The sequence below is a fragment of the Muntiacus reevesi genome, chromosome 5 (genome assembly GCF_963930625.1).
Source record: "Muntiacus reevesi chromosome 5, mMunRee1.1, whole genome shotgun sequence".
In the NCBI taxonomy this organism is placed as follows: domain Eukaryota; kingdom Metazoa; phylum Chordata; class Mammalia; order Artiodactyla; family Cervidae; genus Muntiacus; species Muntiacus reevesi.
In genome coordinates, this window is record NC_089253.1 from 17,812,407 (window position 1) to 17,840,306 (window position 27,900).

A 27,900-nucleotide genomic window follows, 5' to 3' on the forward strand; every position below is an offset into this window, starting at 1 on the left:
ACTTTTATCACAGAAATTCTGTGGTATCCTGTGGTAAACGTGAATCTGCTGAAGGCTATAGATTAAAGTGGTGATTTACAGGAGAAAAAGAAGAAAGGCATATGGGAATGCACTCAGCAAAATCCAGATATTGCAGATTTGCATCACCATCAAATTTCTTGATTTGGTGACTCAAATAAATTGAAAAAAAAAGGGGGGGGGGTGGAAGAGCAAGAGTAGATTAAAGACACCTAAAAAAGAATAATAAACAGGTAAAACTAAACTATAAATCAAAATAAGGAAGTGATTAATGTAAAACTCGAGGTAATAGTTATATTTCTTGATGCCTTTGTCAGATATCTACCATGTAATTTTTAAATAAGTTACAGAAGGATTGGCACCAATTTGTATCCCTTTAACATGGAATAAAATGATAGTTCCCTGGTGGCTCAGACAGTAAAGAATATGCCTGCAATGCAGGAGACCTGGGTTCGATCTCTGGATCAGGAAGAGCCCCTGGAGAAGGGAATAGCAACCCACTCTAGAATTCTTGCCTGGAGAATTCCATGGACAGAGAGGAGCCTGACAGGCTACAGGCCAAGGTGTCACAAAGAGTTAGACATGACTGAGCAACTAACACAGAAGTGTGAGGACAACTCCTATTTGTCATTTGATGCAGAGCAGTAAGATATCAAATGATAATTTCAATATTATGAGCCCAGGAAACTGCTACACCTCATCAGTGAATACACAGAAATCTGTTGCATTTCTGTACACTAACAAGTCAGAAAGTGAAGTGAAGGAAAGAATCTCCTTTACCACTGGATCAAAAAGAAAAAAATACTTTATTCCTTAGGTAGGAATAAACCTACCTAAGAAGGCAAAAGACCTGTACTCTGAAAACTATAAGACACTGATGACAGTAATCAAAGATGACACCAAACAGATGGAAGGATATATTACACTGTGTTCTTGGATTGGAAGAATTGATATTGTCAAAATGACTATACTGCCCAAAGTAACTATACTGCCCAAGGCAATCTCTCTGTCAAGTTACCAATGACATTTTTAACAACTAGAACAAAAAATTTTTTTAAATTTGTCTGGAAACATAAAACATCTCAAGTAGGCAAAGCAATCTTTGCCTAATGGAGCTGGGGTTATCAGGCTCTCTGATATCAGACTATCCTATAAAGTTGCAGTCAGAAAAGTTGTGTGGTACTGGCACAAAACCAGAAATATAGATCAAAGGGACAGGATAGAAAACCCAGAAATAAGCCCATGCACCTATGGCCAATTAATCTACAAAAAAGGAGGAGAGAATATACAGTGGTGAAAAGACAGTGTCTTCAAAGAGTAGTGCTGGGAAAACTGAACAGCTTTGTGAAAAAGAATGAAATTAGAACACTCCCTAACACCATACAGGAAAATAAAATCAAGGTAGATTAAAGACCTTAATGTAAGACCAGATAATATAGAACTCTTATAGGGAAAAAAATAGGCAGGACACTTTTTGACATAAATCACAGCATTATTTATTTGGATCCACCTTTTAGAGCAATGAAAATAAAAACAGGGTCATCCTTGACAGTTGAGTGGTTAAGACTCTGCGATTCCACTCTTGGGGCAACATAGATTCAGTCCCTGATCAGGGAACTAAGGTTCTGCATGCCATCCAACATAGCTGAAAAAAGAAAAGAAAAACAAAAATAAATGGGACCTAATTAAACTTAAAGATTTTGCACAGCAAAGTAAACCATAAACAAAATGAAAAGACAACCCACAGAATGGAGAGGGGGAGTAATATTTGCAAAAGATGGGCAGCTAATGAGGGATTAATCTCTATCTGTACAAATAGCTCGTGCTGCTCAATATCAAACAATGCTGGAGAAAGTTTTGGAGAAAAGGAAACACTCCGGCACTGTTGGTGACAGTATAAATTGATACAGCTACTATGGAGAACAATATGGGGGTTCCTTTAAAAAAATAAAAATAGTATTTGATGCAGTAATCCCACTCTTGGACATATATTGGGAGAAAACCATTATTTAAAAAGATCCATGCACCCCGATGTTCATAGCAGCACTATGTACAGTAGTCAAGACGTAGAGGCAACCCTGAATGACCATCAACAAAAAAATGAAGATGCAGTGTATACAATGGAATATTACTCAGCCACAGTAAAGAATGAAAAATGGCATTTACAGCAACACGGATGGACCTAGAGATTATCGTCCTAAGTGAAGTAAGTCAGAAAGAAAAGGACAAATACTATGTGATATCACTTATATATGAAATCTTAATAATGCAAAAATGAACTTACTTAAAAAACAGAAACAGATTCTCAAAAAAGAAGCTTCTGATTAACAAAGGGGAAAGGCTGGGGGTGGGGGATATATTAGGAGTTTGGGATTAACATATATACATTACCATATATAAAATAGATAATCAGAGGGGACATATTGGATAGCTTAGGGAACTCAATATTCTATAATAACCTAAATGGGAAATAGTCTGAAAAAGAATAGTTAGATCATGTGTATATGTGTTACTGAGTCACTTTGCTGTAAACCTGAGTCTAACGCAACATTGTAAATCAATTATATTCCAGTATAAAATAAAAAATTTAAATAATAATTTCAATATTTTGAGCACCTTTTGGGAACTGAAGTCTGTCATTGTCTTAAAAATGGTGAAATTCTTTTCCCAAGAAAAAATTCAGTTGCAGAAATAAATTCCTTTCTTAGGTATGGGTGATATTTCACCTGTAATATTTCATTCATTTTCAGTCAGTAAATATCTATTAAGGACATGCTGTGTGTCATACACTATTCTTGGTACTAGGAATAAAACTGAACAAAACCAATCAAATTTTAACCTTTGTGGTGCTTACATAGTAGTATAGGGAGATAATGAAGAAGATGAATGAATAAAATCCTTGGTATGTTAAATGACAACAGGGAGTTATGGAGGTGGAATAATTTAGGGGGAAGAGGTGGTGTAATTTTAGATTGGGAAGGAGGATGTCAAAAAAGGAGTCACTGAAAAGGTGATACTTGAATAAGAACTCAAGAATCTGAGAGAATAAGCCATGCAGGTATGTTGAGAATTTTAGCTTTTAGTCTGAATAAGGTGACATGACCTTAAAGAGCTTTTATTATTCTCTTGATATAATCTCCTAACTGTTCTTATTTCTGTCCTTGATTTTCTTCTGTTCTCCATACTGTGGCCAATGAAATCACATTAAAACAAGTGATATGGTGACATTGTTTAGTAATTAGCCTCCAATTAAAATAAATAAATTAAAAAAAATAAAGTGAGGGCTTTAGCCATTTTGGTTAAAAAAAAAAAAAAAGCTCTTCCTTCTTAGGCTGGAGGGCATGGGATCAAACTATAGGTTGGAGGATTAGCCGTAGCTTAAAATAGTGTCACTTTTTTTAACAGGTGTGGGTTTACAGGTCTAATGATGTAAAGAGCTTCTGTCTCACGACTTCTGTCTGAAATTGAAGACAGGATCATCTGGAAATTGGGACATGGCCGAAAAATTAGAGTATTGAGGAGAGTAAAAAGGAGTGAAATAGCTGTTGCTAGAAGAAGTACAGTAAGGTTACTGAGTGATATTGAGTTTTCCTTTCTGTATCCTCAGTAGCGGACACAGAGCTCTGCTTATGGTATGTTTATTGTGAATTAATTTTGAATGTATGACACAAGATTCGAGTTGCGTTGCTCTACCATCATTTGTTGCTTAAGCTCTAATTGACCGTCTTGCAAAATGTTCAGTCTATTTTACTCAGGTTGATATACTGAGTGAGCAGAAATGGTTTGAAAGATACTTAGCAATACCATTTTCAAAAGAGCTATGTACAGGAACTTACCTCTCTGGTGGTTCAATGACTAAGACGACTCTTCTCAGTGCAAGGGCCCCAGGTCCGATGCCTCATCAGGAACTAGATTTCACATGCTGCAACTAAGACCCGGTGCAAATAAATCAATATTTAAGAAGAAACAAAATAAGTTATGTACGTATGTCGTTTTAATGACAACTCACTAGGCTTCCCTGGGGCTCAAATGGTAAAAAATCCACCTGCAGTGCAGGAGACCTGGATTCAATTCCTGGGTTAGGAAGATCCCCTGGAGGAGGGCATGGCAACCCACTCCAGTATTCTTGCCTGGAGAATTCCATGGACAGAGGAGCCTGGCGGGCTACAGTCCACGGGGTCACAGAGTCAGACACAACTGAGTGACTAAGCAGAGCACCAAGAATGGGAATAGTGTAACCAGCTATACTTGTATTTGTCCAGGTTTGTCTCAGTTTTAACACAGCAAGTCCCAGGTCCTAGAAAGCCCCTCAGTCCTAGTTAAACCAGAAAGCATGGTGACCCAAATTGGATTGCTTATCATTTATCTGATTATAAACATAGTCCATGTTCACTGTGGAAAACTTGGGGAAGTATAAAGCAAAAAAGTAAAAATCAGTGTCGCATGACCAAATCACAGCACCACTAAGGTCTCTTTCCAGTCTTCATTTTAGGCACAGTTGCTGATTTGTTTATTTATTAGAATTGATATGGTAAGTGCAGTTTTATATCCTATTTTAAAAGTACATATATTTGTGTATTTATTTGGCCGCGTCAGGTCTTCCTTAAAACACTCTGGCATCTTTTGTTGTAGCCTGCGGGCTTAGTTTCTCCACGGCATGTGGGATCCTAGTTCCCTAGCCTAGGATCAAACCTGCGTCCCTTGCATTGTAAGGCGGATTCTTAACCACTGACCACCAGGGAAGTCCCTGTGTCCTACTTTTGTACTTCCATTCTTCTTTGAGAACTTTCCCATGGCTTTAAAAACTCTACAGAAGGAAGTTCCAAGTATGAAGCAAGCACTTAACAAACATTTATTATTGACTGGCTATGCTAGTTTATGCTAAAAGCCCCAGTGTATGAACACATTTCTTTCCCTATTTTTAGAGACTTTGAATGTTACAATAAATAGAAACTTTGCAGGTTGGTTTGATTAAAATCATATTGCTTTTTAAATTTTCATTTTGTTGATTACTAGTAGAGTTTGAACATTTCATCTTTTGTGAATTCTCTGATCATATCATGGCTTATTTTCTTCTAGGACCTTTAGTTTTTTTCTTGTATTTTAACTAGTTTTTTAAGTAAGTATATTTGTTAAATCTTTCTTCAATGCAGTATTCTTTAGAATCTGTTAAATGTTATGTTCTTCCCAAATCTCACTGTGTAAGTTAGTCAGATAAACTTTGAAGGATTTGAAATTAAATATTATCATATAATCTACCCTAAAGACTTTCTGTTTATAAAGGTTACATCTTAAAATGTTTTGATATAATTTATCAACATTTGTCTAGAATTTGTTGCCATCTCAGTTGTGTTCAATACATTCAGGAGGTGTTTGAGTGTCTTACTCCAAGTAATAATCCATGATTCTTCACAGAGTAGTGTTTATTACACTAGTAAGGCAGAGATTTATAAACCAACAGTTGTAATTCTGGGTAATAAGTAATGCTATAAAAGCCTATATAAAGCAAGACACAAATGCAGAAGATACAGTGGTTAATTCTTTGTAGGGGAAACACTCAGGTAAAACTAAAATTGAGTGGTGGCGTTTGAGCTTGAAGGATGTAAGATTTTCCGAGTAACATATATAATAATAAGTAACAATAGCAATGCCTACATTGAGTGCACCCTTCTGTAATCATTAACAACCCTAGGAGTTAGTTATTTGACATTTTAATTATTTTTCAAAATGGGAAAATATGAATGAGAAGGTAAAGAAAAATAGAAATGGCCCTCTAGGCAATGTTGACTGGTTAAAAATGATGATTGCTTAAGGGAGTTTTCTGATGTGACTAAAGATTGTGGTAAGAAAGAACCAAATAATGTATTATCATCATCATAATGGCTCCCAAACTATACTGTGTAAAGTGGTTTTCAGGCTCCATTTTAAAAAAAACCTTCATAACAGTTCCTTGAGTTAGGTATTCTGACTTCAGTTTTAAAGAATCCAAAGAAACTTAGATTAAGATAATTATCCCAAGGTCTCATGACTGGCCAATATGTAAAGTAGCAGGAGAGCATTTAAGTTTTCTCTGGCTCATAATCTTAATTTTAATGAACTATTTTAAATAAACAGATGATAATATGAAATATTTAAATATTTTTAAAATTTGCTTTTAAGTTTTAAAAACTTATAGAAAAGTAAAACATTTCCCTTTCCCTTCATTTTCCATTCCATTCCCCCTACCCTTATTTTCCAAGCAGTGCCACAATCATGTCAATCATGTGAATTTGCTAAATATGTTTGTAGCCACATCAACATATAGCATTATTTTATGCATTTCATAACTTCTACAAATGCTATCATACCACCTGTACTTTAGCATATTGCTGTTTCACTCATCTTTCTGTTTTTGAGATTTATCCATATTGATCTTTATAAATTTCGTTTCTTTTGTTTGCTCTGTAGTGATTATTCATTTTTCTGTTTGAGAGATATTATTTCTCATTTTTCCCTTTTATATCAGTACTACAGCAAATATTTATGTACATATTTCTGTTCAGTTTTATGTAAGTTTACTTTCTTTGAGTAGAATTGCTAAACTATAGAGTGTATTTCTTCAAGCTTTAGAGTAGATATTTCCAACTTGCTCTTTACAGTGTTTATGTTAATTTATACTCACTATAAGTATATAACATTTGAGCAGAATCTGAAATCACTATACTGTTTTAAAACTTCTCAAGTCTTGTCTTACAAGAAAAGAATTATAAAGAAATCAGAGCATCAGAGATTAGTTATTCCTTATCACTGAATAGATGACAAGCCCAATATATATTAAATGATATAGATTAATTTTGGTGAGTATGGGAAAGAAAAAGTAGTAGGAACCAAAAGTAAGAGGAAAGGAAATCAGACAGGGTTGTGTTTGGCTACATGTTTTTTCAAATGGAATTTTTTTTCTTTTTTTAAAACAAATTGAGAGATTTTTAAAAAAATTCTGTAGTGCTTTACAGTTTTCAAAAGTTTAACACACATGACTTCACATAATCCTATAACAACACTTTTTTCTGCTCTATCCCTATGTTGTACCACCCTGCTTTCCCCCCCTCACTGGTACACTGATTTGTTCTATCTGCGAGTCTGCTGCTTTGTTTTATTCAGTAGTCTGTTGTATTTTTTTTAGATTCAACGTAAGGGATAATCATACAGTATTTGTCTTCCTCTCTCTGACTTAATTACTTCATTTAGCATAATGCCCTCCAAGTCCATCCATGTTGCTGCAAATGGCAAACTTTTATTCTTTTTATGGCTAAGTAGTATTCATTACATATATTTACAGCATTTTTTTTCAATGTTATATTATGATCTGTTTTATCCATTTATGTGTTGATGGACACTTAGGATGCTTCCACACCTTGGCAGTTATAAAGAGTGCTGCTGTGAACATTGGGTGCATGAGTCTCTTCAGATTAATGTTTTTGTTTCTTTCAGATACATACCCAAGAGTGAAATTGCTGGGTCATAAGATATTTCTGGGCCTCCCAGGTGGCTCAGTGGTGAAGAATCCTTCTGCTAATGCAGGAGACATGGGTTCAGTCCACGGGTCAGAAAGATCACCTGGAGGAGGAAATGGCAACCCACTCCAGTATTCTTGCCAGGATAATCTCATGGACAGAGGAGCCTGGCGGGCTACAGTTCATGGGGTTGCAAAGAGTCGGACATGACTGAACAACTGAGCACACATGGTATTTCTACTTTTAGTTTTTTGAGAAACCTCCATACTGTTTTCCAGAGTGACTGCACCAATTTACTTAGCCACCAATAGCGTACGAGAGTTCCCTTTTCTTCACATCCTCACCAGCATTTGTTATTTGTATTCCTTTTGATGATGCCCATTCTGACACGTGTGAGGTAAATTTTTTTCTTATAATAAAGTCATGTGGTAAGCACTCTAGGTCTGGTTAAGCAGCTCCATAAAGCCATCAAGTACCCTTCCTAGTCTGCCATCCTTAGCATGTGGCTTTGATTGTTCCCTTTCCAGGTATTGTGTGCAGACTCTGGACAGAAAGAAGGGGAAAGGGCAGAAGGCATAGGTCAACTGAACCCTGTAAGTCTTACCCAATAGATTTGTTTATGCGTCTCATTGGCCAGAACTGGTTCAAATGACCCTTAGCTTTAAGGTTTCTGCAGAGGCAAGTACTTTCCTGAACAAAATCAGAATTTTAGTAGTAAGAAAGAAAATAGATACTGCATAGGCAACTAGCAATGTCCTTCACTGCAATTTACATGAACATTCAATGTTTCATTATATAGTGATTCTGGTTGGGACGGGTGGGAGAGCACATAGTAGATGATTAGTAAATATTTGTTGAGTAAATGAATGAATGTGCTTTAGAAACCCAGAATAGGTTAACAGTTGTCTTGAATCCCTTCAGGTTTGTCAAGCGACATTGGTTCTGCATTGTGATTTTGGAGGGAATTTTTCCTTGAGTTTTGGTACTTCAAATTTCATGTCTCTTAAACTCATTTGCATCTTCCTTTACAGTTTGCTTTTGACAAAACTTTGTTGAAAATGCTTATATAACTAAATGACCTTTTTACCAATTATGATAGTGCTTAAAGTTTCATTTTATGTCGTGGTTTTCCTCTCTTCAGCTTTAGGGGTACACCCATGTGATCTACAGGAGCTACAGTTGTAATTGTTGTTATGTTTTTCTCTTGTAAGAGCTAAGCCAAAAAAATATTGAATATTTTGGGACTAAGAGAAATACAAGTCAGTGAAGAATAATTATTGAGGTCACTTAGTCAGCTTCTTTGTTTGTACATGAAGAAGTGAGGATCACTGAGTTTGTAAGATATTCAGAGATACACCACTAGCTGAATTAGGATTACTGAACCTAGGAGTCTCAACCTAATGCTACTTACTCTTCATTTTATTTTGTCATGTTGTTACTCAGATCAGAATCAGTTTAAAGGACTTAATCATTCACCTTCCCAAAAGCTCAGTGTCATTTTGCCTTTGGTGAGAGTCTCAGTGAGATCCTGAGTTGCTTTTTGAACCAAATATATTTTAAAAAGATTAAATTGTGTTCTGTATTTCTGTATACTCTTTGTATTAAGCTAAAGTTATTGATAAAGATGGTTATATTTTAATCGTTATCCAAGATATTTCTTGAATTAGATTTTTCTGATACACCTAACCAGTGTTAATACATAGGAATTTACTGAACCTGCTTAATAAGTGGGAAACAAAGACATTCAGACTAGATCATTCCTGCCATGCCTTTAATTTTCCTAGTGACATACATATTTTTAAATTAGTGTATGACCATGTAAAGAGGGTGGAACAGTACTCTTAATTTCAGGTTCTCAGTGGTTATCAGCAGTTCTTGAATTTTTTTACTTGCAGTTATGATTGAACATAAACAAAATGGGTGATTTGTAATAAAAATACTTCTTAAAAGTAATACTGAATTCTTAGTTTAAAGAAGTCTTTATCTCACTTCTCTCCGTTACATTTTATTTCCATGAAAACTTTGAAACTGTCTGCTGTATCAACTTGGCAGGAATCTGTTCAGAAAAAGAATTTTAATTCCTATCTTGGTAAAACTTCATTTAAAATCAAAGTTTTCCCATTGCAAGGGTAGCGTGAGGGAAATATAGGTAAAATTAGTACTTAATGAATTCTGAAAACATGGCTCAGATTTCCTTAGCACAAGTTTAAAACATATATGCCTTGTCTGTAATCTCATTCAAAGATTATGTTATTTACTAAATATGACTTTCATTATACTTAAATTTGCACAGTTAGGTACTCTGTAAAAGTTGTAAATATATAGCGAATAAGGTAAAAAGAGGAGTTAACAGGTAAACATAGTTTCTTTGTGATATATTAAATTCTGAAATGTTTATTAATGGCATTTGATAAAGTAAGTTGTAATATAATCACATTAAGGAGTGTTACACAGTTAAGTCTAATTCTCTGAAGACATCTCATGTCATAAGAAAATGCTAATGTTTCAGTGAGGAAAATGGGGCAGCATGATTCCAACTTTGTCAAAAATACATAAAACTAGAAGTATTCTCAAATAAAATACTCATTGTAGGTATTCAGATTGTGGGCATATTTTCCATTTTCTGTACAGAATTGTTACTTTTGTAACCTGATTAAAGCATAAAACATTTCTGCACTGCCTTTTTCATGTTTCCTCAATGAAATGAAGTGCTCTATAACTTGTAGAGAACAGTTGTCAGTTTTTAAAACAAATATGGTCTTTTAGAAATATTTTATTATGATGTATTCTTAGTTTCATAGTTTTGAGCCATCACTTGAGCTTGAATAATTTATTTGAGCTGTATAAGTATTTGTATTTCATTGAGAGCGTTGAAGGTAAAAGTATAAAGCAGAACTCTGTCTTTCTAAATAACAGTTTTTTAATATCTAAAAGTTGTACTTCAGAGTTTGGTATTTTCTTTACTGTCTGATTTCATCTTTTATTGTCAAATGTCCCGTGACAAAAGCCACCTCTTCTAAGAAAGAAACTTCAAATGGAAATATATTTTATGTTATGCCTTATACATTTTATAATCTTGAATGCTTAGATTCATGTAAACTTTTTCTTATTTTTAGAGGAACAGAAAGGAAGTGCAAAGATGAAAAGTGAAGAGCGGCCAATAGATTCAGAAAAATGTTCTACACCCAGTGCTCTGGAAGAGACTACTGTGAAAATAGAAAAAGAAGATGAAAAGGAACTTGTAAAACTGCCAGTCATAGTGAAGCTAGAAAAACCTTTGCCAGAAAGTGAAGAAAAAAAGATTATCAAAGAAGAAAGTGATTCCTTCAAGGAAAATGTCAAACCTGTAAAAGTGGAAATGAAAGAATGTAAAGCAGATTCTAGAGATATCAAAGGTAGTATGGAGAAGTTAGAGCCTGAGAGGCTAGACTTTGTTGGCAATGTTAAATCTTCTCAAGAAATTACTGAAAAGTCTACTGAAGAAACCGAGAAACTTAAAAATGACCAGCAGGCCAAGATTCCACTAAAAAAACGAGAAATTAAACTGAGTGATGATTTTGATAGTCCAATCAAAGGACCTTTGTGTAAATCAGTTACTCCAACAAAAGAGTTTTTGAAAGATGAAATAAAACAAGAGGAAGAGACTTGTAAAAGGATCTCTACAATCACTGCTTTGGGTCATGAAGGGAAACAGCTGGTAAATGGAGAAGTTAGTGATGAAAAGGTAACTCCACATTTTAAGACAGAACAGATGGAGACAAAGTTTTATGATACAAAGGAAGATAGTTGCAGCCCCTCTAAGGATAGAAGTGTCATCATGGAGGGAAACGGAGCAGAGTCTGTAAATTCTGTCATTGCGAGTGTAAAAATAGGTGATCTTGAGAAAGAAGTGGTCCCTTTAGGGAAAGATACAGATAATTCAATATCAGTCTTAGAGACCCAGAGTCAGAAAGAGCACATAGAGGAAACTGGTCCTTCAGAAATGGAAACCTCTCTTGAGACTGCTGACATAGCAAAGGATCTCTCTTTAAAAACTGCCTTATCTACCACTGAATCCTATAGTATGAGAGTTGAAGAGAAGTCTCCCAAAAGTAAAAAGGATAAGCGCCCACCAGTCCTCGAGTGTCTTGAAAAGTCCAAAAAGACTTTTCTTGATAAGGACACACAAAGATTGAGTCCAATACCGGAGGAGGTTCCAAAGACAACTGTAGAATCAATAAAGGCTGGGTCTCCTGAGGCAGCTGAAACTTATCCGTCATCTAACGTGACTGTCCACTGTGAGAAGCTAGCCTCCGAAGTTGAGTGTCAGAATACAAGTTCACTTGAAGGTCAGTCCCTGGAGAAAGTAGACCCAGAAATTTTAAAAGTAGATTCTGAATCAACAAAGGTAGGAGTGGATAATCTGGACAATGCCCAGACCTCTGGCACAGGTGATTCTTCTGAGACAAAGGGTTCTATGCAAAAAAGCAAATTGAAATATAAGTTGATTCCTGAAGAAGAAAACACTGGCTCAGAAAACACAGAGATAACCTCAGAAAGGCAGAAAGAAGGCATCAAATTAACAATTAGGATATCTAGTCGGAAAAAGAAGTCAGATTCTCCTCCCAAAATTTTAGAACCAGAAACCAAGCAAGAGAAGACAGAAAAGGAAGAAGAGAAAACAAATGTTGGTCGTACTTTGAGGAGGTCTCCAAGAATATCTAGACCCACAGCAAAAGTGGCTGAAATCAGAGATCAGAAAGCTGATAAAAAAAGAGGGGAAGAAGATGAAGTAGAAGAAGAGTCAGCAGCTTTGCAAAAGACAGACAAAAAAGAAAATTTGAAAAAAACAGAGAAGGATACAAATTCTAAAGTAACCAAGGTAAAATTTCTCCTACTCTGAGCCTTAGTTTTTATTAGAAATATTTGACTCTTAAGTGTTCGTAGCTTTTTGCTTTTGGCTAAAACAATTCATTCAAAGATAAAACAGCAACAACAACAACAAAAGCCTTTCTTCCTATATCTGAGATGTCGTATTAGGTATCTCCAGACATTAAATTTCATCTTTTAAACTTTTTCTCTGTTATAGGCAGTATAGAAATATATTCTGTTTGTAAGTTCTACAAGTAATACCTAACTTGTAACATTTGAAGAATGAAAATTTCTCATAAACACCATTAACAGTTTGGGCTGCATCTCCTTCATTCTTTTTTCCATATATTCATGTCTGTGTGTGTAAATATTTCCCATGCACTTAAAAGATAAATTCATTTTTCTGTGAGTTTTTCACTTAACCACGTGTGTCTGAACGCTTTCTGTATCAGTAGATAGAGTCTGCTTTCAGTTCTTGATGCCCACATAGTGTTCCGTAGTGTGGATGTGCCTCAGCTTATTTAACTACCCCCTGATTGATTGACATTTAGGTTGTTTCCAATTTTTCACTGTTACAGGCAATGCTGCATTGAAGATCCTTTTGGACATGAGTGAGTATTTCTTTAGAATAGAATCCTAGAATTGGAATTACTGGGTCAAGGGACATATGTATTTTAAGTTTTGGTAGCTTTTGCTTCTTTACTTTCCGAAAAGGCCCCATTAATATACCCTCTCATTGCCAGTGTTTGAGAGCACCTCTGTTTCCCCATTTCAGTTATTAAGTCTTAGAGCCAGAATTTTTTTTCTTCTTCTATGAGCCTCTTATTTTAAGCAAAATCTTGTACAAGTCTTTAGCTAGCCTGTGGAGAATTGTTATAATTAAAGTGCTGCTTTTTTTAAAAAGTGCTCCTTTTGTTTTTGATTTATTTAAGTGATAACATTGTTCTTAATTGTAAGTGGTCCTTAGTTCCTTTAAATACTAAATTTTTATTTTAAAAAATTTCCTCCTGTTAGAGTTATTTTGGTCTTTGATGAGGACTTAAACTGTAGGAGTGAACTGAAATATGACTTAAAATATTGTGAAGCCAACCAGTAGAAAGCAGTTCCCAACATTATAACGTTAATCTCTGAATAATATATTTTTTAAGTTTGTCAGAAATTTCTATGCAGTTCTGATCCATTTCTCTGATATGAGAAATAAATTTTTAATATAACAATGTGTGAGAATATAGTCAGTGTTCAATTATAGAGCCTTTGAAAAGTGCATGACCTTTGACCCAGAATCCTCTTCCAGGAATTTATCCTAACCACAGAGGTTTGTGTAAAAATTTCATATTTGCAAGGATACATTGTTTATGAAGGTGAAAAAATGGAAAACTACCTAAATGTCTGTGTAGTTGTGGATTAGATGTGATGGCATATATCTAAAATACACACACACACATACACACACACACACGATGTTAGAATATTTTATCACTAGGGCAATATTTAATAAGACAGAATGTTCATTATAATTCTCCCCTCCCAAAAAGTAGAAAAAAATAATGGAAATATATACCAAAATTTAATAGTAAGGATATCTGTTGATGAAACTACAGTAATTTTTCTTTTCTTCTTTGTATATTCACTAAATATTCCACAATGCATATGTAATCAGAAGTGTGTTGTTTTTCTTTTTTACATTGTTATTACATCATATTGTCCTAATCTTTTATTTTATACAAGGTAAAGCCCAAAGGCAAAGTTCGATGGACTGGCTCTCGAACACGTGGCAGGTGGAAATATTCCAGCAATGATGAAAGTGAGGGGTCTGACAGTGAAAAATCATCTGCAGCTTCAGAAGAGGAGGAAGAAAAGGAAAGTGAAGAAGCCATCCTAGCAGATGATGATGAGCCGTGCAAAAAATGTGGCCTTCCAAACCATCCTGAACTAGTACGTACCTGATCTGTATGGACAGAGTTCAGATTATTGCCATGCTATGGTTGTCGGAAACAGTTTAACTTATCTTTCAATTTTTTGTGTGCAAAATCCTTTATTTCTGTTCTCAGATAATAACCTAATTCTAGGGAGGATCAGGATCTTGCTCTCATTCTTACCTGGCTTTGTAATGATGTTTCCTCCACTTAAGCATGTGCTGTTAGTGTCTTCTCACAGATCAGTTAGTTTATTCAAACATTCCTATTCTGTTTTTTGTTTTTTTTTTTTTTTAAAATGTTGTTCTTTCCCTTTAAGTTACTTTATAATGATATTTCTGAAGTGGCAGCTTCAAGTAAGTAAGACCTGAAGGGCTTGTTGCCTTTCTGTAAAAACATGTAAATAAAGTCAAATAGTAACCCAGTAGGGCTTTAAACTTTAGAAATGGGTAGTTCTAAAAAAAAATTTGAGAGGATAATTTTAGACCAGATATATTCAGAAAAATAGTGACAGATTTACATGGAACTTTCTTATTTGGAAAGTAAGTTCTTCAGAGATTGCCTAATTCAGAAAACCCAGTTCCTGACCTACATATATATTTTTGCAGTTTATGAGTGCTTTCTAAAGAACCTGTTGAAGAAGCACTCTTGTTATGCCCAGCTGTTCTGTTTTGAATAGATTGGACTTTGAAAGCAAGCTCTACCTATATGAGACATAAAGATGCTTCCACATAGGTAGAGTTGTATAGAGCAGATACAAGTTATGTAAAGTTGCTCAGCACAGCTCCTGATACTTGTTGTGTGCTGAAGTAAAGCTATTTGTGGTTTAACTTGCAGTTTTCTTCCTAAATGTGAAAATCCTATCTGGAAACTAAATTAATCAGTGAAGTTTATCATATCTCAGTAGTTTCAAAGGGTTTAAGGAAAAGATACAGCTCTGAAAAGAACAGATGTCAAAATTACACTGAGAAGATCCTTCTGAATATTTTTATGATCTTCAAACTGTAAAAATTAAGTCAAGATTTTTAAGTGGAGAAAGGCAAAGAGAAGATTGATGATAGTGGTCTTTTCTGCCCTCTAAATCAAGTAAAAATCAACATTTGTATTGTTTTCCTACCATTTCCTAATTTTTTTTTTAAATTGAAAGAATGCATTTTGACTAAGGAGGGCATGGCAACCTATTGCAGTATTCTGGAGAATCCCCAGGAACAGAGGAGCCTGGCGGGCTACAGTCCTCGGGGTCACAAAGAGTCCCACACAACTGCGTTAACTAGGCACACACTAGGTGGTAATAGATGACAATGACAAAGAGGTGTGAAGAATTGAGAAGTAAAATGAAGCAAGCAGAAATGACATCCAGGAGGTGGAGAAAGTTGCACCTTTTTTAGAACATACGTAGGATTTTTATTCGATTGTCTTAGTAACTGCTCTGAAAATCCCATTTGCTGGTTACTGTGCCAGAGAGAATGACATTGGAAACTGAAGATCTGAAATATGGTTTAATTTCATATGCTGGATATTTCAGGATAATCTTCAAATAAAAATCCCAAGCCACTGTTGTGTGTTGAGTGGCAGGGGAATGATGCTGGATTAGACATGCTTCTTGGGAACTTCCTTGATGGCCCAGTGGTTAAGAATCCCCCTTGTAATGCCGGGAACGAGGGTTCAAACCCTGGTTAGGGAACTAAGATCTCGTAAGCTGTGTGGTATGGCCCAAAAACAAATAAAAAAAACCTGTTAGATTCCTAATTGAGGGGTTTTATTATTATGCTTTATGCAGATAAAGAGTATAATATAGTATATTTCTTAGTATCATGCTAAGATATATAGAAATGTCTTTATTTTAACTTGTGTTATTGGATATTACCCGTAGAGATAGGTTGACATTAATCTATGGTTTATTTCAGATCCTTCTGTGTGACTCTTGTGACAGTGGATACCACACTGCCTGCCTTCGCCCTCCTCTAATGATTATTCCGGATGGAGAATGGTTCTGCCCCCCTTGCCAGCATGTATGACAGCCCAGCACAATTCTGGTTTTCCAGTCTCTGCTTTTATATTCAAATTAACCTTTCTTGACAGCCGCTAAACATTTTAATCTTCAGTTTATAGATATTGTTTATCTCTTCTTTAAATTTCTATAAAAGTAGAAGCTGTTTATTAACAACTGCCTTTTATTAGTATCTTATAGGTCTTCCCTTTATTTTCCCCCAAAGCAATTCTCAAAGGACCTCTTGTTTTTAAAAAATTGTAATCTCTGGTTTATTTTTTCTCACATTTGTTAAAGGCACAACCACCTCTCCCCTCCGTGAGGATAATATACAAGGGAAGAAATAAGTTTCTTCCTATTGTTTATCCCTTTGTTTCATCTTCTTTTTCATTTCTGCCTCCCTTCTTTTTGTCAGTTTTATAGATGATGTTATAAATTATGGACCATTATGATGGTACTATGAATAGAATCTTGGATTCTGTTTCTGTCATATCTTGATTCAGTGGATTTCTTTTAAAACCTGAAGAGCAGAATATTTTTTTATTCAAAAGGTCCTTTCTCTCACAAGTCCAGTCTCATTTTGCTTTAAAATTTGAAAATTCCCTGGTGGTCCAGTGGTTTGGACTCTACTTCCACTGCAGAGGTCATGGGTTCAATGCCTGGGCCGGGAACTAAGATCCCACAGCTGTGCAGCATGGCTCAAAAGAAATCCCCAAGAGATGGCGGTCTTTATTGCATTTTTTTAGTTAAGTGGAATTATTTGACTTAGCATCACTCTAACAATTACATTCTTCAGCTCTATTTTGACCCAGTAACCATTTGTCATGATTTTGTAAATTTTTTTTCCATTCTCTTAAAAAAAAAAGTGATTGGTACCATTGTATTTTGTTGGATATGTAGCGTTCTTCCTTAAAAATGCCTTAATATTTATAAAGTTTTTTTAATCACTGTCATGTATATATGCTGAACCAAATGTTATTTTAAACATTAATTACTGCCAGCAAGATAGGCATAGAATATGTTTCTTGACAAAGCTGTAAGTTTCTTTAACGTGTGTGTTACTTCAAAGATACCTTGCTCATCTTCAGTTCAGTGGATGAACTGTATTTAATTAAATACAAGCAACATGTCACTGTTTTCTCTGTGGGCCCTTATTAGCTGTCTTAGCACTGCAACTTTAGCTAACAGGCAAGAGACAAGTGATTGTGAAAAGGTGTTTAAGATGACACTCATCTGTTTTATGTTTTCAGAAACTACTGTGTGAAAAATTAGAAGAACAATTGCAAGATTTGGATGTTGCCTTAAAGAAGAAGGAGCGTGCTGAACGCAGGTACTTTGATATGTGTGTTAATGTTTCACTTGGGAATTTGACATCAGAATTATCTTCCAGTATAGACTAATGTGTCTGTGTAAAGCAGGGATTGGTAAACTCTTACTTGTGGGCCAAATGTGGCCCACTTCCTGTTTTCGTATTGCCACCTAAGCTTGGGTCTTTTTTTGTTGTTTTTAAATGATTAGAAAAAAATCAAAACAAAAGTCATATTTCATGGCACATCAAAATTACATATTCTGATTTCATTGTTCGTAAATAACCTTTGCCATGCTCATTGTTTATATGTTATCTGTGACTGCTTTTGCACGACAGCTGCAGAGTTGAGTAGTTGCAACAGAGACCATATTACCCAAGCCTAATATATTATCTGTCCTTTTACAGGAAGTTTGCCAGTCCCTGATCTAAAGTTTTTGTCATAACCTACTCTGAATAAGTATTGGCCCAAGTATTGTGGAGGACATGTATCTAAATATGTAGGGAGTTCAAGAAAACACAAAGAATTGGTCTACAGTTTAGTTTCCCATGGCATCTCTTTGGGTGGGTAGAATTAACATTGGTGAAATAAAGAGCTTACTGACTGTAAGCAATGGTTCCCTTTCCAATATGCCCCTGCAGTATGGTCTAAAGCAGACAGACCATTGCAGTGGTTAGAAGAAGGCTCCTTGGAGGAGGTAAGATTGGAGTTGAGCCTAATCTTTACAGGAAGCTTATAGTCAAGATGGTAAGTTCGTATTTATTGATAATTTTATGTACCTTTTTTGATTAGTCTATTGCTAAACATTCATTCTTTCCTATCGTGTTCCAAACTGAAGAGAAAAGATGAATAAAACAAAGCTCTTACTTACCTGGAGCTTATCTTCTACGTATGAACCAGTGATGCGAATAAGTAGACAAATTGCGGTACCTTTAGAGCAATATTGGAACATTGTGGAGGGGCACTGTAGTTCTCCAAGAGCTTGGATTATCAGGGAAGTCCTTGGAATGTAACTGGAGGTTATACAGACTGACATGCAGAGAAAGGGTATTTCAGGCAAAGAACACAGTAAACGCGCAGTGTGACTGTGAGAGTAAGAGTGGGGGGGATGAAGCTGAAAAGGAGACTGAGGCCGGACTGTGAACAGCTTTGCCGAACTGGCTGGGAAATCTGAGTTATTCTCTAGATGCGGTGGGAAAGCCATCAAAGGAGAGATACGCATAATCAGACGTTTATTTCAGAAAACAATACCCTGGTAACGGCAAGAAGGAGGAATTAGCATTAAGGCCATTGGAATAAAGTCTGTGGGAGTCAGTGAGACCCGAACTAGATCAGTCATCATGATAATAAAGTAGAGAGGTTGAAGAGAATTTTCATGGTCTTAATCAGTAGGACTCGATGCCCATGTATTCATGATATGAGAAAAATCTAAGCAGTGTCTCTTTCATTCATTGCTACTTTAATTTTTACTGCTATCACATAGTATTACCCTGAAAAATCTAGTTTGCCTTCAGGCAGTCTGCTCATTCCATAATCCACACACATTACTCTGTACAAAGGTGAACATTAAAAATGGGTTCAAGGACTTCCCTGGCAGCCCAGTAGTTAAGACTCAATGCTCCTAATGCAGGGGACATGGGTTAATCAGTTGTCTAAATACCTTTATATTTAGGAACTCTTACTGATAGTCCTGTATATAGTTATTAAGACTGTTTTGATGTGCAAATTGCTCCTGTCTTAATTTTTGATGGGCTTCCCTGGTAGCTCAGATGGTAAAGAATCTGCCTGCAATGTAGGAGGCCCGGGTTCGCTCTCTGGGTTCGGAAGATCCCCTGGAGAATGGAATGGCAACCCACTTCAGTATTCTTGCCTGGAGAATTCCCCGTCTGAGGAGCCTGGCAAGCTATAGTCCATGGGGTTGAAATGAGTCAGACATGACTGAATGACTAAACACACTAATTTTTGACACTGGAAGAGATCAAATTAAAGATGCTTCAAATTAGTCATAATTAAAAATTGGACTCAGTCTTCTTGAAATCTACCTGTCCTTCTGAGAAATGAGCAGTTTTCTCATGTTCTGAAGCTGATCTGACATAACATTGTAGATAGCTAATAGGCTTATTCTTTAAGGACATGGAAGAAAATGGATTCTTTCTAAAAGCCAAGAATGTAAACCACTAAGAATTTGTCTCATACTCACATCGTATCTGTTTGTCCTTTGGAAGCTTATGATGCTTGTCGGGTTTATATGTGGAAAGATCAGTGAGCATTTACTTTTGCCTCCTATACTTTAGGATATGCTGCTCTAGTTAAGAAATACTTTAAATTTTAGAAATTTATGTTAAAATGTGCCATAATATTTGTTTACACTATTGGTCTCCCATTTTCTAGTTCATCCAGTTTCTTTTCTCTCCTTGATAATCCTCTTTACTTGGTTTTTTTTTTTTTTTTCTTTCTCTTTACTTAAATGTTATCCTTTAAGAGGATATCTGTAATTGTGTGTGCCTTTAGATCACACACTAAATCCTATTTGAGAGACCATTCTGACAAGGCAGGTTAACCGAATTGTTACTGTTGTTTGCTAATTTACTCCCAGAATCTGTTTAACATAGCCTTCATTGTTTATAGCTCCTAATGTATGTTTATATTAGAAGCTCTAAATAGCAAAATATGTGTTTCTAAAGTAAATAATACATTAACTATAAATTCCAGGGGACTTCACCTAAATAGTGAGCATTTTTTTTTCATCCAGTTTCAGATCTGTGCAACAATTTCTGTAGCATTCATCCTAACAGCCTGGAGCCTTGCTTACTGTCTGTGTCACAGTGCTAGAGCATCTTTCCCCTTGTTTGTGCTTTTAGTCAACATATATTGAACATTTATTGAGCACCTACTTTATTCTAGGCAGTGTAATCAAAATGAGGTATATAGTATATGGCTCTGGCATGATGAAAAAGAAGGATGTGTCAGTGAGTAATTAGTAACTAGCCAGCAACTGTCTATAGAACTGGAACTATGATGCTTTGCGATGTCCGATGTTTCAGAAATCCATGCAACTGATTTGTAAACATCCCTTCTAGGACTGGGTGCCAGAAATTATTGGGAATTCAAATAGCTCTGTACTTCCAGAGTACTGTTACTAGTGCTTTGCTAGCACAGAGTTGGATTTAATCAGGGTTGGCATTTTCCAGGTAATGTAACAGAGGGAAGGAGAGAAAAAGACAAGGAATTTGAAAGTGTATGCAAAGGAGTATTTATAATGATGGACCATGAAGTCTAAGCCAGGTAAGGGGGAAAGTAAGGATACAAAGGGAGTGCCAAACAGTGACTAGAGAGTAGGGTCAATGGATGGAGGTTCCCCTGGAGTCAGGGAGTTGTCAGCATCAGTATACCAGAGGGAGTCAGCTGGAAAGTGAGTCAGTAGAAACCAGAAAACAGGTTCCTTGAAATGGAAATCTTAGAAGGCGTGTGGTCATAATAAAGTCTGAGCCCAATATGATCATTGAGCTATGTGGTGAGATGGAATGGAAGATGTAACTTTCCATAAGGTTCAGTTCAGTTCAGTTCAGTCGCTCAGTCGGGTCCGACTCTTTGTAAGGTTACTGAGCAAGAAAATGCTTTTGAGGAGAAATCATACCTATCTTTAAGATCTTACTCAGATATTAATATTACCACCTATTTAATGTCTTTCCAAATTTCTCAGCTCTTTAGACAAAAATCTGTTCCTTTTTCACAGTTCCATTATACCTGTTCATAATGGAGTACAGTCAGTTGGTAAATAATTGGGAGGGCAAGAACCATGTCTTATTTACCTTTGGATTTCCAAGTCTGACGTAAATCATGACCTAACCTGCAGCATGACTATGTTTTTTCAGTTGAGTTGAGAAGAGAAATAATGGTCAAGTGAAAATAAAGCTTTTGCAGTATAAAAGAGGGAATTGATATCACAACAAACTTGGTTAGAAACATGTCAGACATTTTTAATAACAGCTGAAGTTTTAACTTATCCATGTAGCCCTCCCTGTTAATTTCAGCTAGTACTGTTCTTCCTTTCCTAGTTTTTAGTTCATTAACTGTACTGTTTTTTTAAAAATGGGTCTTGATTAAAATAATTTTATTATTTTTATATGCCAGTTTTTATTTAATAGTTTCATACATGTGTACTAAGCTGTTTCAGTTGTTTCCCACTTTTGCGACCCTATGAACTGTAGCCAACCAGGCTCCTCTGTCCGTGGGATTCTCCAGGCAAGAATACTGGAGAGAATGGCTATGCTGTCCTCCAGGGGATCTTTCAGACCCAGGGATTGAATCCTTGTCTCAGTCTTGTCCTGCATTGGCAGCTGGGTTCTTCACAACCGGCACCACCTGGGAAGCTTCATAACCTGTCTCTAAAAAGACTATAAAATTCTTGTTAGTAGGGCCCAGAGTTTATAGGGCAGTAAAGGCTATGTTCTAAAGAACCTACACAACTGGATTATTAATGTCCTATGTAGGACATCACAAATGGAAGAAGAGTGGTTAATATTATGTTTCTGTTTAATAGAACATACAGTGGTATGTGTATGCAAGAGCTCAGTTGCCTTGGTGAATGGAATTAACTGTCAGAAAACCAGAGAAAACTACTGTTATATACAGCAATTTTTGGTGTAAAACTTTTTGAATTAAGATCAACAAAGGTTTCTTTGAAGGGAAATTCTGGAAGTATCTTTAGTGTTCATAAATCTACATTTCCTGGAAAAGTCTCAACTGGCTTTGAAGATATGTATTTTGTAAGCATCCTATATAGTGCAGAGATGTATAACTATGTTGCTGCTTTTCTTCTCTGCAAACAAGAAGTGAATGGGCTTAGAATCTTTCACATACAGTGTTGCTGAGAACTTCCAGCATAACAAAGATACAGTTTGTCTGATCAGAGTTGGCATTTCATCTAATCACTTCATCAGTGAGTCACAGCATGGCTCTTTTCATCAAATTTCCTTGTTTATTTCATTTACAAGGTTTATATTGCCTGTTATCAATCACTTCTGTAACTGAGATTTTCATACCTTTAGAAAGTTTTGTGCCTGCCACAGATACCAATACTATAAGTTTCATGGATATTAACTAATATGTTCATGACCTAGCTTCTGCTATTACTGTAAAGTTGTAATTTTAGTATTATCTATGTTAGTAATGTTTTCATAAGTTTTACTTTTAGCAAATCTCACTTTGTATGCTTTTTTTTTACTAACAATATTTATTAATATCCCTCTGTCAGCAGAATTTTGAAAACAACCTTTAGAAATAGTCCAGATTCATAGTTCATGTCAAACAAACTTGTATTCTAAATAATTTTAACAAGCCACATTAACATGAAATGCAAGAATACAGTATAAGATGAAGTAAAATGAAGTTTAAAGAAAAAAGTTTTACATTTCATATCTCTAGGAAGTCCTTTAAGCCAGACTATTCAGAGAAATTACCTATATGCTATTAAAAATAATTGCATTAGTATGTTCCAAAGCTACATTGTTATTTCTTTTGTCATTTTTTTTTTTTAAAGGAAAGAACGCTTGGTGTATGTGGGTATTAGTATTGAAAACATCATTCCTCCACAAGTAAGTTTCTGCTTTACAGTATTTTTAGACAGGAGACTGCCAAAAGTGTTCTAAAATTTAACTTACTTTGTTATATGAGTGGTTTTAAATATATAATATACCAATTTTATTAAAAATGAAATTTAGCACTGTCAAAAAAATCACCCATTTCCTTTATGATTGAAATTATGTGTGTACAGATAGCCCCCAAATGTAACATCACATCTGAAACAAGTTTACAGCTCACCTCTATTGGGTTTGTGTTCTGATTTTTTACCCTAAATTGGGTAATTTATTTTGGCTTCTTTATGTGCTGTTTATGTAAAGTGACTAAAAAATGGTTCAGGGATATTTGGTTTTTTATTTCCCAGTTTTGGGGGTTATCAGAAACTCCAATTTGTGTTCTTACAGTTTGGTTTATTTGAAGGGATATTATTGTTTTGCATTTATTAATCTAATTTATAATTAAGAAAGGTATCTCATGAGTGAAAATATATGTGACATGGTTTTCATTTGAAATGAAGACAGTCTATGGCCATACCACCTTGAACGCACCCGATCTTGTCTGAAATGAAGACATTTTCTTAATTTCAAATGCATTTTCATTCTAGGCTTAATTAAATCACACTGAAAGCACCTGTCTGGTTAGTTATTTTTCTGGAGCACCATGTCCCTTTCTTTTTCTAAATCCATTATTTCATTTATTCAGCATATCTATTGACTATTTTATGTGTGTTAACTTTAGTTATTAGTAGGTAGATTTCATCATGATTGTTTTAAAAGAGGTAACTATAAACTCACAAAAGCATAAGTTTGATGCAGAAGTATTTTCATCCTTTGATCCACCAGTATTATTTTTAATCTCTATACTGAGTGTTGCCCTGTTTAGTTAGTTTTGAGGCAACCGTTTGACTTTTTTTTTTAACCTTTCATATGTGCTGCCTAGATGGACTTTAGAAAGCTATTAATTCCAAGGAACTTTGTTCTGTCATAATAACCTGTATATTTACTATATTTTTAAACCAGGAGCCAGATTTTTCTGAAGATCATGAAGAAAAGAAAAAAGATTCAAAAAAATCCAAAGCAAACTTGCTTGAAAGGAGGTCGACACGAACACGGAAGTGTATAAGTTACAGGTATGAAATCTGGAAATGAAAGAGTGGAAACTGTTTTTAAAACAACCTTGCTGTTACCATTACAGTAATCATTAGAAGTTATATATGTATTTCTTATTCACTGTCTTTAGAATCAGAATTTTAGAGCAGCCAACATCATCTTTCCCAGATGTCTCCATGCTGTCCTCTTCTGTCTGACATACTTTGCCCGATTTCTGTAGCTCTGGGGAAGGACTGGCGCCTTTAGCAAGGCGCAGAGGCCCTGCGCAGTCCACCCTGCCCTGGCCTCTCAGCCCCACTTCACCCACGTTTTTTCCTCACTCTCAACTTAGCCACTGCGTCTGTTCAGTCCCTTTGTACAGACTGATTACTCTGCCTTGAAATTCCCTTCTATTTTTTTAACCTTGTTAAATAACAACCTTCTCTTAATCAAATCCCTCTATTATACGCCCTCATAGCAACCAGTTCTCCTTGAGAGTACTTCTGTAGTTGTAACCATTGTGATTTTTATTTTTTGATTAATATTGCTCTCCTGCACTTCACTGTTAACATGAAGGGAAGTACCATGTCCGTGTCCTGCGCCCGTCTGTTGTTTACAGCTAGCATAGTGCTCCGTCAGTGCCTACTGAAAGACTCGGTTAATGCAGTCTGGTTTACCATCTGTCTTCAGAAATGCACCACAGAGAGACTTCTCCATGGTCACTGTTAGCAGTTAAACCTGGACTAAAATCTTATCTTCTAACTGTTTGTTCATCTAATGTTCTCTCTACTGAACCACCCTGTCTCACTCAAATAATAAGTAACTGATATTTTAATTATTTTAGACCATTGTTACACAACAACAAAAGTCCTTGAATAACTGGAGATGAGAAGCAAAATTGACTTTATAGAACTTTGAGCTTGCTTCCTGTTTATAAACTTTCATCAGTTATCATGAAAGAGTTCCCCTTGTGTAGTTTCTGTTGTTACTGTTAAAACTTGTAAAATGCATTAGATCAGTAAGAGTAAAATCCTTAATGTTTATGGGAATGGTGTCTGTCTTATTCTTTTTAAAAAAAGAAAGACTTTGAAAAAGAAAAGGTACCTTTTTTTAAATAAAATTATTATAACTAGTGAAGTCAAAATGTAATGGAAAGTTCAAGTGTTAGAGTCACTTCTACTATAACACAACCAATACATTCCTAAAAATTGCCATTGTTGCAGAATCGAACAACAGAAGCCATAGGCATTATGGAAAATATGGTGTTAGAGGCAAACAAAAATTTCATTAGTGACACATTAAAAAACATATATGTAAATGGCAATACCGTTTGACACATGTTAAATGGTTAAGAGATAAATACTACAATAAACAATGACATTTTATGTTGAAAAAGCCCTAAAGCTTGTCTGCAGAAGTGGTTGTGGGGAGAGTTGCAGTTTGTAATTTATTATATAGCGGCATGAAGGATTTTTTAAATCAGCCAGAAAGTTTTAATACTAGGTGCAGATGGTTGTAGCTTATAGTACATGTAATGAGATTAGGTAGCCGGTAGATATTTATAAGGTTTGTGCACATGTTTGTCTTGTGTATTCCTATGCAGCTGGTGCAGTTTTCTGTATTTACCTAGTGTTTCTGATGAAGAAAATTACATATAAGCAAGTATGAAATACATGTTATGTTTGAAGTATTTCTTAATACATCAGTCATGTTGAAACAAATTTACATAATCAGAATAAGCAGCATAGGAGAACTACATTGTTCATCTGAATGCAGAGTTCCAAAGAATAGCAACGAGAGATAAGAAAACCTTCAGTGATCAGTGCAAAGAAAAAGAGGCAATAGAATGGGAAAGACTAAAGATCTCTTCAAGAAAATTAGAGATACCAAGGGAACGTTTCATATAAAGATGGGCACAATAAAGGACAGAAATAGTATGGACCTAACAGAAGCAAAAGATATTAAGGAAAGGTGGCAAGAATACACAAAAGAACTGAAAAAGATCTGCCTTTTCTAAATCCAGCTTGAACATCTGCAAGTTCACGGTTCACTTACTGTTGAAGCCTGGCTCGGAGAATTTTGAGCATCACTTCACTAGCGTGTGAGATGAGTGCAGTTGTGTAGTAGTTTGAACATTCTTTGGCATTGCCCTTCTTTGGGATTGGAATGAAAACTGCCCTTTTCCAAAGCTGTGGCCACTGCTGAGTTTTCCAAATATGCGGACATATTGAGTATAGCACTTTCACAGCATCATCTTTTAGGATTTGAAATAGCTCAAATGAAGTTCCATCACATCCACTAGCTTTGTTTGTAGTGAATCTTCCTAAGGCTCATTTGACTTTTCATTCCAGGATGTCTGGCTCTAGGTGAGTGATCACACCATTGTGGTTATCTGGGTCATGAAGATCTTTTTGTACAGTTCTGTGTATTCTTGCCACCTCTTCTTACTAGAAGAGTTTATTAAGGATAGAGTTTAGATGACATTTAAATGAAGAGTAAAGCTAAAAGCAGAAGCAGGACTATGAAAGGGTCCATATCATATCTAGACTACGTAGTTGACAGAGGGTCCTCTTTCCTTGAAAACAGTGAAGATAAAGTAAAGTGTAGGGTGTTGTGTCCAACAGCTTATGCAAACTCTGAGTCTGAAATGTAAATCAAAACTTTTTATTTGTGTTAAAAGTGACTTAGATCCTCTAGTCAAGGGTGGGTGTTTCTTGCTTATTAATATAATTTCCTTTGTTCAAAGGTTCTGATACTCTCTGAATTTAGAAAACACAGTGTCTCAGTAATAAGGTAGTAGTAGCTCAAAGAAATAGGTTGTTGGGGGCACAGTTTTGAGGGTGTTCACTGTGGCCCCCTTTGCCTGGCAAAGTAATAAAAATTTTCTACTAAAAAAAAAAAGGAAATAGATTATTATGACCCTTTACAGCTGCATCATGTCCTTGGGAGAATTCCCGTTTTTCCATTAACTTTGCATCTGGCTTGATCTGTATCTCTTCTTCTAGCCTGATGAATACATGGACAGATTTTTTTCTTTCTCAGAATTTCTCTTAAGAAAAAGCTCAGCTACATCTACAATGATGTTTTTCATAGCATTATATGAAAATATTGGAGGTATAGTGTTGCATTTAAAAATATGTTGTAGAAGAAGAGTTCTTAGCCTGAAACTTGTGAATCCTCTGAAATATGTAAAATTTTATGTTTCTATAAGTATATATATTTTCCTAGAAAGGAAGTCTGAATTTCTCAACTCCAAAGGGCAACTTATTTGTTTAATAGTCTCATCTGTGTTGTTAATCACTGGGTAACTTTAATCCAATGCTATCCAGTTTACTGTGGTTATGGGAATGTTCTATTTCTTTGTTGTGTGGTATGGAAATCAGTAGCCATATGTCACTGTTGAGCAGTTGAAATATGGCTAGTAAGGAACAGCATTTTTTATTTTAATTAAATATAAATAACCACCTGAGCCTAGTAATTACTGTGCTTAGCATAGTCTTCAACAAGTCCCCATGTCTTTTCATCACCTCAGTTCTAAAGTGAAAGGAGCTTTGTATGTGAAAAAATCTTAGGAATCATCTAGTCTTGTTTTTTTTCTTTAGGTAGAAGAAAAAGCCCTTTTGAGAAAAAGTACTTTGACCTAGTTTTAAAATT

The 27,900-nt window shown here is 35.4% G+C and overlaps 1 protein-coding gene across 2 annotated transcripts in view; it reads left to right on the top strand.

Moving 5' to 3' along the window:
* Positions 1-27,900, top strand: part of RSF1 (remodeling and spacing factor 1) — a 148,184-nt gene that overhangs the window by 103,406 nt on the left and 16,878 nt on the right. For both annotated transcript variants that reach the window (XM_065937197.1, XM_065937198.1), the window contains 6 exons: positions 10,628-12,372; positions 14,091-14,297; positions 16,186-16,290; positions 17,519-17,598; positions 23,118-23,172; positions 24,178-24,287. In XM_065937197.1, coding sequence (XP_065793269.1) covers positions 10,628-12,372; positions 14,091-14,297; positions 16,186-16,290; positions 17,519-17,598; positions 23,118-23,172; positions 24,178-24,287 — 2,302 coding nt within the window. The remainder of the gene's footprint in view (positions 1-10,627; positions 12,373-14,090; positions 14,298-16,185; positions 16,291-17,518; positions 17,599-23,117; positions 23,173-24,177; positions 24,288-27,900) is intronic.